At 38.5% G+C, this 14,262-nt stretch overlaps 1 protein-coding gene across 2 annotated transcripts in view; it reads right to left on the bottom strand.

Moving 5' to 3' along the window:
- Window positions 1-13,823, bottom strand: part of TBC1D23 (TBC1 domain family member 23) — a 65,584-nt gene extending 51,761 nt beyond the window's left edge. The window contains exon 1 of one of the 2 annotated variants that reach the window (XM_040484309.1): window positions 13,615-13,823. In XM_040484309.1, coding sequence (XP_040340243.1) covers window positions 13,615-13,667 — 53 coding nt within the window. In that variant the 5' untranslated portion in view covers window positions 13,668-13,823. The remainder of the gene's footprint in view (window positions 1-13,614) is intronic. The other variant, XM_040484308.1, reaches the window with a different exon arrangement.
- Window positions 13,824-14,262: the final 439 nt, after the last annotated feature.

Genomic DNA, 14,262 nt, shown 5'->3' with positions numbered 1-14,262 from the left:
AAAAAAAGAGGTTAGAGTGGGAGAGAGCCAAAGCATAAGAGACTGTTGAGAACTGAGAGCAAACTGAGGGTTGATGGGGGGTGGGAGGGAGGAGAGGGTGGGTGATGGGTATTGAGGAGGGCACCTTTTGGGATGAGCACTGGGTGTTGTATGGAAACCAATTTGACAATAAATTTCATATATAAATAAAAAAAAAAGAAAAAAAGAAAAGAAAAGAAAAGAAAAGAAAAGAAAAGAAAAGAAAAGAGAAGAAAAGTGTTGGTGACAATGTGGAGAAAGTGAAACCTTGGGCACTATTGGTGGGAATGTAAAATGGTGTAGCCACTATGGAAAACAGTATGCCTATTCCCCCCAAAATTAAAATATAAAAATACTGTATGATCCAGCAATTCCACTTCTGGTTATATACCCAAAAGAAGTAAAAGCAGGGACTCAAACAGACATTTGTGGACCCACATTCATAACAGCATTTTTCATAGTACCCAAAGGTGGAGCGAACACAAATATCCTTCAGTGGATACATGAAATGGGATACACACACACACACACACACACACACACACACACACACACACACAAATATCCTTTAGTGATAAATGAAATGGGATACACACACACATACACACACACAGAGGAATATTATTCAGTCTCAGAAAGGAAAGAAATTCTGACACATCTACAACATGGATAAATCTTGCATACTTTATGCTAACTGAAATAAGCCGGTCACAAAAACACAAATACTGTACTTATTTGAGGTATTTAGAATAGTCAAAATCACAGAGACAGAAAAAAAACAGTAGTTGTTAGGGACCGGAGACGGGTCCGGGGTATGGCAATATCCATTAGAAAAAGAAACAAAATTGGGAAAGGTGACTACTTCAGAGAAATGAGATGGGAAGGACATTTACTTTGCACATAGCATTAGTCAGTAAAGCATTAGTTAGTAAATACATACGTATATGTATATATTAGGTTTATTTATTTTGAAACAGAGAGACAGAGAGAACAGGGGAGGGGCAGAGAGAGAGGGAGAGAGAGAGAAAATCCCAAGCAGGCTTTGCACTGTCAACGCAGAGCTCAACACAGGGCTCAAACCCACGAACCATGAGATCAAGACCTGAGCTGAAGTCAAGAGTCAGAAGCTTAACCATTGAGCCACCCAGGTGCCCCAAGCTTGAGTATATTTATAATATTGATTATATTTGTATCAATATTGTATTGATTATATTTGTAGTGTTGAATAATTTAAATACTTATGGATTCCTTTTTAACATTTATACTCTTTCAGTCAACAAAAATTGAGAATGAGTAAAATGATTCAGCTAAAAGCATGTTCAAAGCAGTGCTTATTATAACCATGAAATCAACGTAGCTCTCTTAAAATGAGGAACTGATTTAAATCAGTAGATGGAATACCAGGCAACAATTTAAAATGCTGAAAAACAATTAATGACATGGAAAATGTTCAACATATTAACCACAGTGTAAAGTGTAAAGTTTAAAACTAAGGGCAGTTTTAAAATTTACATACAGCATATATATTCAAAAGAAATAGTACACTATTCCTACTCCCCACCCACTCTTTCCCACACACACGGGGAAACTATTTAAAAAATAATAAGGGATGCTTGGGTGGCTCAGTTGGTTGAGTGTCTGACTTCAGCTCAGGTCATGATCTCATGGTCTGGTCTGTGAGTTCGAGACCCGCATCAGGCTCTGTGCTGACAGCTCAAAGCCTGGAGCCTACTTCCAATTCTGTGTCTCCCTCTCTCTCTGCCTCTCCCCCTTTTACACTCTGTCTCTCTCTCAAAAATAAACATTAAAAAAAACCTTTTTTTTTTGAGGGGCCAAAAACATTTTTTTTAATGGTCTAAAATATATTATTGTTTGATAAAAATAAAAATTTAAAAGCTGCACTACTGAGGAAATCATTAAAAACCCAAAGCCTGCTATGTAAGCATCCTAAACATGCTATTTCTACTGCATAGGATATTACTCAAACTTCTGAGTCTAGTAGCATTATTAAACAGAGCCAAGAGATAAAATGGACTCAGAACTTCTTGCATTCACAGATGTAAAGAACAATATAGCCTGTGATGATTATTCTCCTTTCCTCAAACATTTTCACCACATTTGTTTATTCAACAGGCCCTATACATGACCTACTCCCTTTCAAAAAGTCATCTCTCGGGGCACCTGGGTGGCTCAGTGGTTAAGCATCCGACTGTTGGTTTCAGCTTGGGTCATGATCTCATAGTTCATGGGTTCGAGCCCTGCATCAGGCTCCACACTGACAGAGAGGGGCCTGGTTGGGATTCTCTCTCTCTGTCCCTACCCTCCTTACACTCTCTCCCTCAAAATAAATAAACTTGAAAGCAAACAGTTAACTCTCTCCTTCCTTTTACAATTCAATTTCCTGAAAACAGTAGTCATCATTCATCTCTAACTTACTCTCTCCCCATTCACTTAAACCCTTTATCCCTCTACTGAAACTGCTCCAAAAAGTCATCAGTCATCTCAGTCCTTGTCCTCCTTACATATCTGCAAAGTTAGATTCTCTCCTTAAAACACTCTCCTTCAGTTCCCAGTAACTTTCCTATATCTCTCTCTAACCCTTGTTCTGAATTCTTTCCTTCCTCGCCAAAAGTACTCTTTTCTTCAAACCTTCAATAAATTATATTGAGCACCACTACCTGCTGGCGACTGTGTGAGGCACTGGAGATCTAGCAGTGAACAAAAAGTCCTGCTCTCAGGGTGCCTGCGTGGCTCAGTTGGTTGAGCGTCTGACTTTGGCTTAGGTCATGATCTCACTACTCATGGGTTCGAGCCCCACATTGGGCTCTGTGCTGACAGCTCAAAGCTTGTAGCATGCTTCAGACTCTGTGCCTCCCTCTCTCCCTGTCCCTCCCTCGCTCATGTTCTGTTTCTCTCTCTCAAAAATAAACATGAAAACAAATTTTTTCTTTAAAAAGTCACGCTTCATGTAGCCTACATTCTAGCTGGCTATTCCAAGGTTTTATCACAAGTCCTATTATCTAAAACCCACTCATCAAAAGCAGCTCCTTCTGAAGTGTAGTCTGTTGGAATTTGTTTGGCACAAACCTCTGATCAGTTACTTAAAACTCAAAAATGACCACCAACAGACTGTGTAACAGTGTCAAGTTGCACATATTAAGTTGTGGTTTCATGACTTACTTTGTGTTATTTCTTAATGCCCAGCTCATGAGACATCAGCATCAAAAGCTTTGTCTGAACTTCTTTTGCTATTGTTGGCACACTGGTTACAAATTACTACCATACCAATACTCCTTAATTAGTTCCTAAATATTTTGTGACATTTGTTAGAAATAGAAATAACACAACTTTGTTACACATTCACTTGTACAGTAGATATACAGATGAAGTTCAGTGACCATAAGGTATGCATAACTTATAACTGCATAAGTTATTTTTTTTTTCATTTTTTTAATGTATTTAAATCCAAGTTAGTTACATATAGTGTAATAATGATTTCAGGAGTAGAATTTAGTGATTCATCACTTACATAGAACACCCAGTGCTCATTCCAACAAGTGTCCTCCTTAATGCTCATCACCTGTTTAGCCCATCCCCCCCACCCAACACCCCTCCAGCAACCCTCAGTTTGTTCTCTGTATTTAAGAGTCTCATATGGTTTGCCTCCTTCTCTTTTTTTATCTTATTTTTCCTTCCCTTCCTCTATGTTCATCTGTTTCTTAAATTCAACATATGAGTGAAATCATGTGGTATTTATCTTTCTCTGACTTATTTTTTTTAAGTAAGCTCTATGCAGGGCTTGAATCATGACCCTGAGATCAAGAATCACATGCTCTACCAAATGAGCCAGCCCGGTGCTTCACATGTAACTTATTTCTAAATACCAATCTCGGGGCACCTGGGTGGCTCAGTCGGTTAAGCATCTGAATTCGGCTCAGGTCATGATCTCATGGCTCATGAGTTTGAGCCCCACATCAGGCTCTGTGCTAACAGCTCAGAACCTGGAGCCTGTTTCAGATTCTGTCTCCCTCCCTCTCTGCTCCTCCCCTGCTCATGCTCTGTCTCTCAAAAATAAACATTAAAAAAATTTAAAAATAAATAAATGAATACCAATCTCAACCCATCAAAACTTTCTAACAACAAATAGTATGAGACACATTAAGAAATGACCACAACGCCTTACAATCTGAGAGCACAATCTGGTAACTGTGAAATCTTGAAGTTCTGGATTTTTGTCAGAATCAACATACTTTTTACAGCATTTTAACAAGTTGTATATTTGAATGCCAAGGGAAAAATCATCTCATTCACCAGCTTTAAAAAAATTAGTGAAACTTTGTATCAGGATCAGATCCACAAAAGCAGTTTTAGGAGATTCCCTTATCAAATAATGCAATCCTCTCCAGAATTTGTTTAAGCGGGATCTTGTGCCAAATAAAGAAAGTGTAAATTTAGTCCTCTATGCTTGATAAGCCAAACAAAAAATTGTATCTACAGTATTTTAGCACTGTGCAACAGGCAAAGGAGACAGATCACAGAACGCTGCTCTGTAAACTACTAAAATTAACTACAAATGGAACAGATGCTTTAAATCTTCAGACTTATTTTTGATCCATAATCCATGTAGATCAAATTGCACCAATGGTACCTATGGGGTGTGCCCCTTTTGCTAAGAAAAAACTCAGGAATTTTTGCCTCAGCCAAAAAAAAAAAAAAGAAGAAGAAGAAGAAGAAGAGGAAGAAGAAGAAGAGGAAGAGGAGGAGGGGGAGGGGGAGGAGGAGGAGGAGGAGAAGGAGGAAGAAGCTGTTTGTCATAACTTTACTTTAGATGTGTAATGTTGCAATGCATTTGCTGTAAGACTTTGCTTACAAAATGGAAGAACATCTTCTCTACTAATGAGAAGCTGACTTTACAGAGTGCTCTAAATCCTTTCCTCTTTCATGCTTCCTCAAAATAAAAAGTTCCTAACATACTGTTCTTTTCTATACACATGAGGTGACTTTCCAGCACTTTCAATGCACAAAGAAAAGCACCAGATTATTTTCCCCCAATCGAAGCAGTGGTTTATTTGGAAAATAGAGTATGTCCTTTGTCCAAGAGAAAGAACGGGATGAAAGCAGCACAAGTCAACACAAAACAGCACATTACCTGTTCCTATCACAAATTTCCAATTTATCCAAAATGTAATGAGAGAAGAAACACTACCAATATTCCTTTCCCTGAAACCATCATTTTATTTATTTTAATATATTAAATATAACTTATTGTCAAATTGGTTTCCATACAACACCCAGTGCTCATTCCAACAGGAAACTATCATTTTAGAAAATAAAGGAACACTACTACAAGTGAGGTGACAACACTTTACATCATTTGGCAAGTCTTTCCAAGGGTGCTTTACCAATGAAGATTAATTTGGCAAGGAAATACATAACAGATTTTTTTAACGCCTGGATTCCAACCATCAATGATAATTTATTTGACTAAAGAGAGTCTCATTTACTTTCATGTCAGTGGTTACATGTAAATAGAATCTACAATACAAAGCTCAAGAATTTCTGGTATTTAATTACACACCTATATGAAATAAATACATTCTTCTATGGGTCACTTTTATACTTCAAAACAAAGGCTAGAACTTCCCAAAAAGGGAAAGTAACCACAGAGAATTATTTTAAAACTAGGTTTCTTATTTCTCCAATATCCCTGAATAAAAACAACAGAAAAATTACTAAGCTAATAAAATTACTAAGCTGTATAATTACTTATGTTTTCTAATTAAATATCACTACTATAGTCTCACAAACTATGAATAATAATTCCATTTTATATATGATTTAGATATATGTAATATAATTATATTACTTATACAATAATATATATTTAACATATAATTTATTATACAAATACATTTAAATATACAACATATATTATACAAGTATATATTATCTAGGTGTACTATATAACCATAATATTTCAAGTTCAAAAAACTAATCTATTTTTGGCAAGGCTATGAGAACACATTATGAAAACTAAGGTGCAAAGCTATAGTATATAATGTTCTGTATCACTTCCCACCATATCAATCATGAATTGTCCCTTCTTGTGTATATAACACAGACAAGGTATGCATATCCTTACAGCTTTATAGGTGCCACAGGTAACAAATATACATGTTCAACAACGTACATCTTGGAATATTGTGGCTTTCAAAACACAAGACTGATTGAATATAGGAATACCATATTTTTAATTGGGCTCTTTCTAGGTGTCTGTTCAACTATATGTGAAATACATAACATATATGCATTCAACTTTAGAAAGAGCACAGGGCTGGGGTGCCTGGGTGGCGCAGTCGGTTGGGCGTCCGACTTCAGCCAGGTCACGATCTCACGGTCCGTGAGTTCGAGCCCCGCGTCAGGCTCTGGGCTGATGGCTGGGAGCCTGTTTCCGATTCTGTGTCTCCCTCTCTCTCTGCCCCTCCCCCGTTCATGCTCTGTCTCTCTCTGTCCCAAAAATAAATAAACGTTGAAAAAAAATTTAAAAAAAAAAGAAAGAGCACAGGGCTTAAAGAGATATAAGTTCTACTAACTGGGTTTGTCACCTGACCACCCTAAGCCTGTCTTCTCATCTCTAACAAGAAAACTACAATAATCCATAACTTCCACTTCTCATAGAATTGTCGTAAGAGCCAAATGAGACAGCATATATAAGCATTACATACAAGATAAAGCCCTACACAAACATATAATATTTTCTTATGTCTTCTTGCTAAAATTATTAAATATCACCATACCAATTAGTTTATGTAACAACTGCTTTAAACCAAGAAAAACACAAACTACAGCATTCCCACCCAACTATGGAATGCCGTGTCAGCTTACAAATAAGAAAAACTCCTTTAACCCTCAAGAAAAAGAAAGAAGACTTGAAACAAGTGATTTAATTACTGATCATTTTCTCAGCTCGGGTCAAAAGGTTAGACAGACTCTTAAAAACAAATGTACATCAAATTTCAGGAAATAAGTTTCTTAACATTGACTCCTAACTTACTGCTCTTGCATTTCCACAAGAAACAATTTCTCTTGTAAGCCTAACATAAGGGACTGATTTATCTTCCACTTAAAATTCTCAATATCTAAGTCACTTCAAGCACTGTCCCTTTTCAAGCTGTGTAATCCTATTCTACTCTGCTAGAGTGTATAACTTCCCAAAACACCAATATTTAGGTATCTTTAGAAGATATCTTCACATATTATTTGAATACTATGGCTAAAAAGATGAAAACATTGAAGTGCCCAAGCAAGACAGAACACTGCAAACTCTGGCTTTAAATCTGTCTCAGTTTTTTCCTAAAACGCTACACAGTAGCTTGAATATAACCAGTATTTAGTTAATGTTTGCTGAATGCCTTATAACTGCTTTGCTAAACTCTATTTTGCTTTTTGATACATGAGGGAAGCCACTGTTTTTGGTTTATACCAAGTAGAATCCACAGTTTAGCATAAGCACCAGAAAGGATTTGCCAAGCATATTTTATCAACTCTGCTCAGGAGACAGAAGTTGGCTGTGTGCATATTGCAGTACACTTAACTTGGTGTCCCAGAATTACCTGTTGCCTCCAGGATGGGGAAGGCACCTGTACTCTCTACAGTAAAACTAAATGATATTGGATCCATTTTTTGGCATTCAAAAACCAATTATTAACTCTTACCTGTGGATATTAAAACATCCACAGACGCAAAATCCTAGAAGTTAATTATTATTTAGGAATTACCTTTAAAACCAGTAAAATCTGAATTATAAGAAAAACATGAATGTAAATAGTATAAGCAAGTTAAGTCTTCTTAATTTCTAATTGTTTCCTGCACTATACTTACAGCTTACCAAATCAAATAGTTGTTATTTAAAAACACCTAATTCAGGGCACCTGGGTGCCTCAGTCAGTGAAGCATCCAACTTTGGCTCAGGTCATGATCTCACAGTTTGTGAGTTCGAGCCCCGCGTCAGGCTCTGTGCTGACCACTCAGAGCCTGGAGCCTGCTTCGGATTTTGTGTCTCCCTCTCTCTTTCTGCCCCTCCCCTGCTTGTGCGATTGCTCTCTCTCTCTCAAAAATAAACAAACATCAAAAAAAACCAAACACCTAATTCAAGACGAGGTTTTTCTTCCTCTTCATTTTTTGTAAGATAGTATCTAGTCTGCCCAGAACCACAAGCTGTCAATATTCACCTTAAATGAGTTCCATTCTCTTTCATATTAAATGTATTTCTTTATTGATTATATCATTTTTGAAATTGCAATCACCTACTCTTTAAATCTTTCCTCATATTTCAATGCCTATGAAATGGGAAGCACTGAAAGCACTATATACAAAGTGCACAAAACTTTCAAAAAGACCCTATTATTCTCAAAACAATTCTATTCACATTTCAAATTAAGAATAGAAGCTTCTTTATGAACTGATATTTTATAATTTTAAGAAGAATTTAGCAATAAACTAAAATCACAACTTTAACGTGGATATTGTACAAAAATTTTAAACTAAACAAACTCAGAATACCAACAGTTGTTGTAAAATTAATATCTATACAAAAAATGTTTTACTTATTTTTGAGAGAGAGAGGGAGAGAGAGAATGTGTGTGTGCACACTCAAAGAGAGTGAGTGGAGGGGAGAGAGAGAGAGAGAGAGACAGAGACAGAGAGACAGAGAGACAGAGAGACAGAGAGACAGAGAGAGAGAGAGAGAGAGAGAGAGAGAGAGAGAGAATATCTTAAGAAGGCTCCACTCCCAGCACAGAGTCTGACGCAGGGCTCAATCATACAACTGTGAGATCATGACCTGAACCAAATTCAAGAGTCAGACACTTAACTGACTGAGTCTCCCAGGCACCCCCAGAAAACATTTTTTAAATCATGACTAGATCTTTAAGCATTATGTCAGGAAGAAAGCCTCAGAAAATGAGAAACATGTTCAAATCCAAGGCCAATTTCTTCAATACCGAGAAGAGTAATTATCAATCTTTGAACTATAAAAATTTAACATGGTTAATTTTTACAAATCTGTAGCTTGTTTAAATTTAAATAATTTCAAACTTGTTGTAAATATGTTTAAAGAATTTCTCCATATGCTCTGAGCTAATGTGGCTGCAGTTTCAGAAAGTGAGCTGAGTATTTTTTGATATCCATGGTTTTCCATAAAAGTTGAACATTATACAAGCAGAGCATTACACAGTTCACAAAAACAATGAAGTTAGAAAATGTATATGAAATGACAGCTTGGTATGTTATTGCACATGATTTGACAAAAGTCATGCAGACAATAACCATTTACTGAGCCACCTGCTATCAGCCACTGCACTTTAGAAGTTCACTATGTAAACAGCAATGATAAAACATGTAATCAAATAAATTATAGCATAATGTGTTAGGTGACAAAATATAACAGATTATATAACATATAGAGATACATTCCTCTGGCCAACTCATTTTGAGTTGCACATCATCCAGAACCTTACTGAAGAATGTGGTCCATGAACCAGGAGAATTGCCATAACCTAGACGCTAGTCAGTCAGAAATACAGAATCTCTGGGGATGCAAGCTGGTGCAGCCACTCTGGAAAACAGTATGGAGGTTCCTCAAAAAACTAAAAATAGAACTACCCTACGACCTAGCAATTGCACTACCAGGTATTTATCCAAGGGATACAGGTATGCTGTTTTCAAGAGGCACATGCACCCCCATGTTTATAGCAGCACTACCAACAATAGCCAAAGTATGGAAAGAGCCCAAATGTCCATCGATGGATGAATGGATAAAGAAGAAGTGGTATATATATACAATGGAGTATTAATCGGCAATCAAAAATAATGAAATCTTGCCATTTGCGACTATGTGGATGGAACTGGAGGGTACTATGCTAAGCAAAATTAGTCAGTCAGAGAAAGACAAATATCATATGACTTCACTCATATGAGGACTTTAAGAGACAAAACAGATGAACATAAGGGAAGGGAAACAAAAATAATATAAAAACAGGGAGGGGGACAAAACAGAAGAGACTCATAAATATGAACAACAAACAGAGGGTTACTGGAGGGGTTGTGGGAGGGGGGATGGGCTAAATGGGTAAGGGGTACTAAGGAATCTACTCTTGAAATCATTGTTGCACTATAGGCTAACTAATTTGGATGTAAATTAAAAAATAAATATAAAAATCATTAAAAAAAAAAAAAAAGAAATACAGAATTTCAGGTCCCAAGCAAATGTACTGAATCAGAATCTACATTTTAACAAGATCCTCAGGTAATTCCAATGCACATTTAAATTTTGAGAAGCACTAACCTAGAACATAACTGAAGATCAGTAAATAAGTGTCATCTCATACTTTCAAGATCTTCAGTCCCCACCCCAAGCCTTTTTGCAAATTGATACATAATTTTAATGTGGTCAGCTACCCAGTTTCACAGATTAAAAAAAAAATAAAACAAAACACTGGGAAATACCACTAACAACAAAGAAAGAAAACAGGGAATAAAATAAAAAGCAATTTCAAAAAGAGAAGGCTTTTGGGTCCATTTAACATAGCAACAATCTACCCTATCTGCCTAGATAGGTCTCACTATACTACAGAAGTATAACAGTAACTGACATTCTTAAATGTGCCTCCTCTAACTAGACCACAAATTCCTTGAGGACAGGGACCTAGTTTTATTCTTATACACTTATATCTGTAAACTGAATGGCTCTAAGTCACTGAGATAAGTTCAGGTTAGGCAATCGGATATATAACATATTGCAGAAACATTTCCAGCTGAAAAAGTTACAATAAAAATATGACTTTTTAATTAATTAATTTTTTAATGTTTTATTTATTTTTGAGACAGGGAGAGACAGAGCATGAACAGGGGAGGGGCAGAGAGAGAGGGAGACACAGAATCTGAAACAGGCTCCAGGCTCTGAGCTGTCAGCACAGAGCCCGACGCAGGGCTCGAACTCACGGACCGAGAGATCATGACCTGAGCCGAAGTCGGCCGCTCAACCGACTGAGCCACCCAGGCGCCCCATGACTTTTTTAAAACAGAGTAAATCCTTCCCATTCCATAACAACCCATTCACTAGTCTTAGAACAGAGGCTGTACCAAATCTATGGCTCCAAATCCAATGTCTTCTCTACATTCAAACTCACTCCTACAGGGCACCACTGAGTGCAGTGAGCATAGAAAATGGACAAAGATTACATGAGAACAGAAGGAGAGGAGAAATCATTGAACACCTCAGGGTTCCTCCATTCATGAAAATAAAAACAACAAAAATAGAAAGTCACACAAAAGACAGAGCAACCCTAGAAAAGAACAAATGCTACCCTTTAACAACCATTAATTCCATGTTCCTTGCCTCTGTGAACAGACTCCTGTTCACAATCCTAAGAACTCCTCAAAGATACCTTAACTCTAGAAACACTTCTCCTCATGACCTCCAATAAGCTGATCAGAGCCAGTTAGATACAATACACACTTTCAAGACAGCCACTTTCATGAAGTGCTAGTCATTACTCTTCAAACAATCATTTCATTTTCTTGCCCAAGTCATGGTCATGCTATTACTCCATTCAAAGGCCTTTCCCATCTGTTAATCTGAATGCACTATCCACCATGTTAGCCACTAGCCATGTGTGGCTATTTAACATTTGAAATGTGGCTAGATCCAAATGAGATGTAGGGTAAAGGTAAGGAACACGTGAAAGTTTGAAGTCTTCGTATAAAAAAAGATGTAAAACTATCTAACTGGCTTTTTTTGAACAATCCTATGTTAAAATAATGTTTCAGATATAAACCAAAGAATTTAAACTGTTTCTTTTTAGTTTTTAATGTGGCTACTAGAAAATTTTACACTTCAGGGGCACCTGGCTGGCTCAGTCAATGGAGCATGCAACTCTTGATCTGGGGAGTGTGAGTTCCAGCCCCATGTTGGGTGTAGAAATTACTTTAAAAATCCTAGGGAAGGGGCGCCTGGGTGGCTCAGTGGGTTAAGCGTCCGACTTCAGCTCAGGTCATGATCTCACAGTTCCTGAGTTTGAGCCCTGCATTGGGCTCTGTGCTGACAGCTCAGAGCCTGGAGCCTGCTTGGGATTCTATGTCTCCCTCTCTCTCTGCCCCTCCCCTGCTCATGCTCTGTCTCTCTCTGTCTCAAAAATAAATTAAAAAAAAAAAATTACAAAAATAAATAAATAAATAAAAATCTTAGGGGGAAAAAAGAGAAAATTTTAAATTACATACACGTTATATTTCTAGTGACAGCACTAGTCTAAAACCTATTGATTCTTCAAGGCCTAATTCAAACACCTTTGCTTCCCTGAAGCCTTCTCTAATGACTGCAAGTGGAAGTGGTTTCTGTCCCCTGAAATCCCATAACACCTTCACATTCCCAAAGAACTGGATCAATTTTACCTTGTTACTGAGTTTACCTGTCACAGCTCCAACATAAGCAAATTGAGAAAAGAAACTCCATCTAGGTCACCAGTGAGTTTTCCTACTACACCTTGGAGAGTACATGCATGAACTTAGGTGATGCCAGACGTCTGCTGAGAGCTGATTTTCTCAACTATTATATTATCTATCCCTTTCAATGATTTTCATTTCTTTCTCAAGTATTAAGGTCCATGTGTAAAATGTCCTGTATTATTTTTAGGCAAACAACTTATTACATGAGCTACATACATGTCAGATGATGAAAGAGCAAATCTAAAACTAAAGCATGTGGTCGATATACTTAGGTTAAATATACAAACTCAACAAGCTTCTAAAGGTTCCATATATTTTTGTCTTAAAAATGTATTGTAAAGATTAACTATTTCAAAAGTAGGAGCCTTTCCCAAAGATTAACGACACTAAATGACTAAAGTCTACCAAAAAATTATTGGAGGTCCCCGCCCCCTCCACAGCTCCGAGTATAAGTCAGGTAGCATGCAAAGGCTTGGGAGCAGCAAGAGCAATATCCACAAAACGTCCAAAAGCTGTGTAAATTGAGCGGTAGAAAGAAAGAGACAGGAAAAAAAAAAAAGTCGACTTGTGTGAGACGAATGGTAGAAACGGTTGAAACGCAAAATAAGAAATAAAAACTAGAATATAAAAAATATCTCAACTCTGTGGGAGGGATCCTCCCTGGGTGTATCTCTCAACCTCTCCGGCAAAAGTTGCGGTGGTAATTTCAAGTGTCTTCTTCAAATGGTATTCTAGTGCCTCAGCTCTAACTTCGTTCCCTACCAACCTACTCTAACGCCCCGGGCCAGGGACTCCTGCCAAACCCAGCCCTAAAGCCACCCTCTCCAGCACGTTTTAGAAACCGGTGAACGAAACAGGAGGACCTCACTGAGGCCCAATACCTGGACGACACTCCTATCATTTGGAGTCCGGCCTTTGATGGAGCCGGCTGAGAGGAGCTGGCCAGCAGAGGGGGCGGGGCAGGGCGCTGGACTTTGCCCAGGACGGGTCTTCCCGTTCCAGGTCGGAACCTGCTGGTGCCTCAGGGACAGGCAGGATGGTGAGAAGAAAGAATAGAGAAGCAGAAAGAATCAGCCCTAGGCTTTCACTCACCAGCCGTCACCGCTCGACGTTGGCTGTGGCAGGACCTCTTCTCCTTCCGCCATTGCTGTTGACGTCCACGTCACTTTGCCGAAAAGTGGACCTGGCGCCCGGACCGACTCTGAGACCCAATGTCGTAAAAGGTTCTCGGAAGTCTGGGAGTCAGTTTCTGGAGAGGAAAAGAAAGAGGGAGGAGGCAAGAGACGGGAGCAACGCGACGTCCCGACGTCCCGACGGCGAAAGGCAGCTTGGGGGAGGAGACTCGGCCAAAGCAGCTGCCCCTTCAAAGACTACATGTCCCAGCATACCGCGGGGACTGGGCGGATGGAGTGGGCGGAGCTTGATGAGGGAGCGTGACCTGGTAAAAGGTCCTTGTGAGCGTCGTTTCTTAGCGTCCGTTTGGCTTCTTCATTGCATGTTGGCGTCGTACTTAAAATCAGAATTGGGAGTCCTAACTAATGGAGGGAGTAGGAGAGGGGGGGAATTCCATAGGGAAGGTGGGAGTAGGAGGATAGCCACATTTCAGTCATTTCCCACTAACAACTGGATTTGAGGAAACAGTTGGATGTAAGGAAAGGTCACCGCCCACCCCTATTTGTGGGGCGCGGTCAGGAGCACAAATGGAAGTCCCCTGCTTTTTCTGAACGCTTGAAAGTTGTT

The sequence above is a fragment of the Herpailurus yagouaroundi genome, unplaced genomic scaffold, assembly GCF_014898765.1.
Source record: "Herpailurus yagouaroundi ecotype Mexico unplaced genomic scaffold, PumYag 162, whole genome shotgun sequence".
NCBI lineage: Eukaryota > Metazoa > Chordata > Mammalia > Carnivora > Felidae > Herpailurus > Herpailurus yagouaroundi.
Note: the sequence above shows the minus strand (reverse complement) of the source record. Positions and strands in the feature narration are given on the sequence as shown.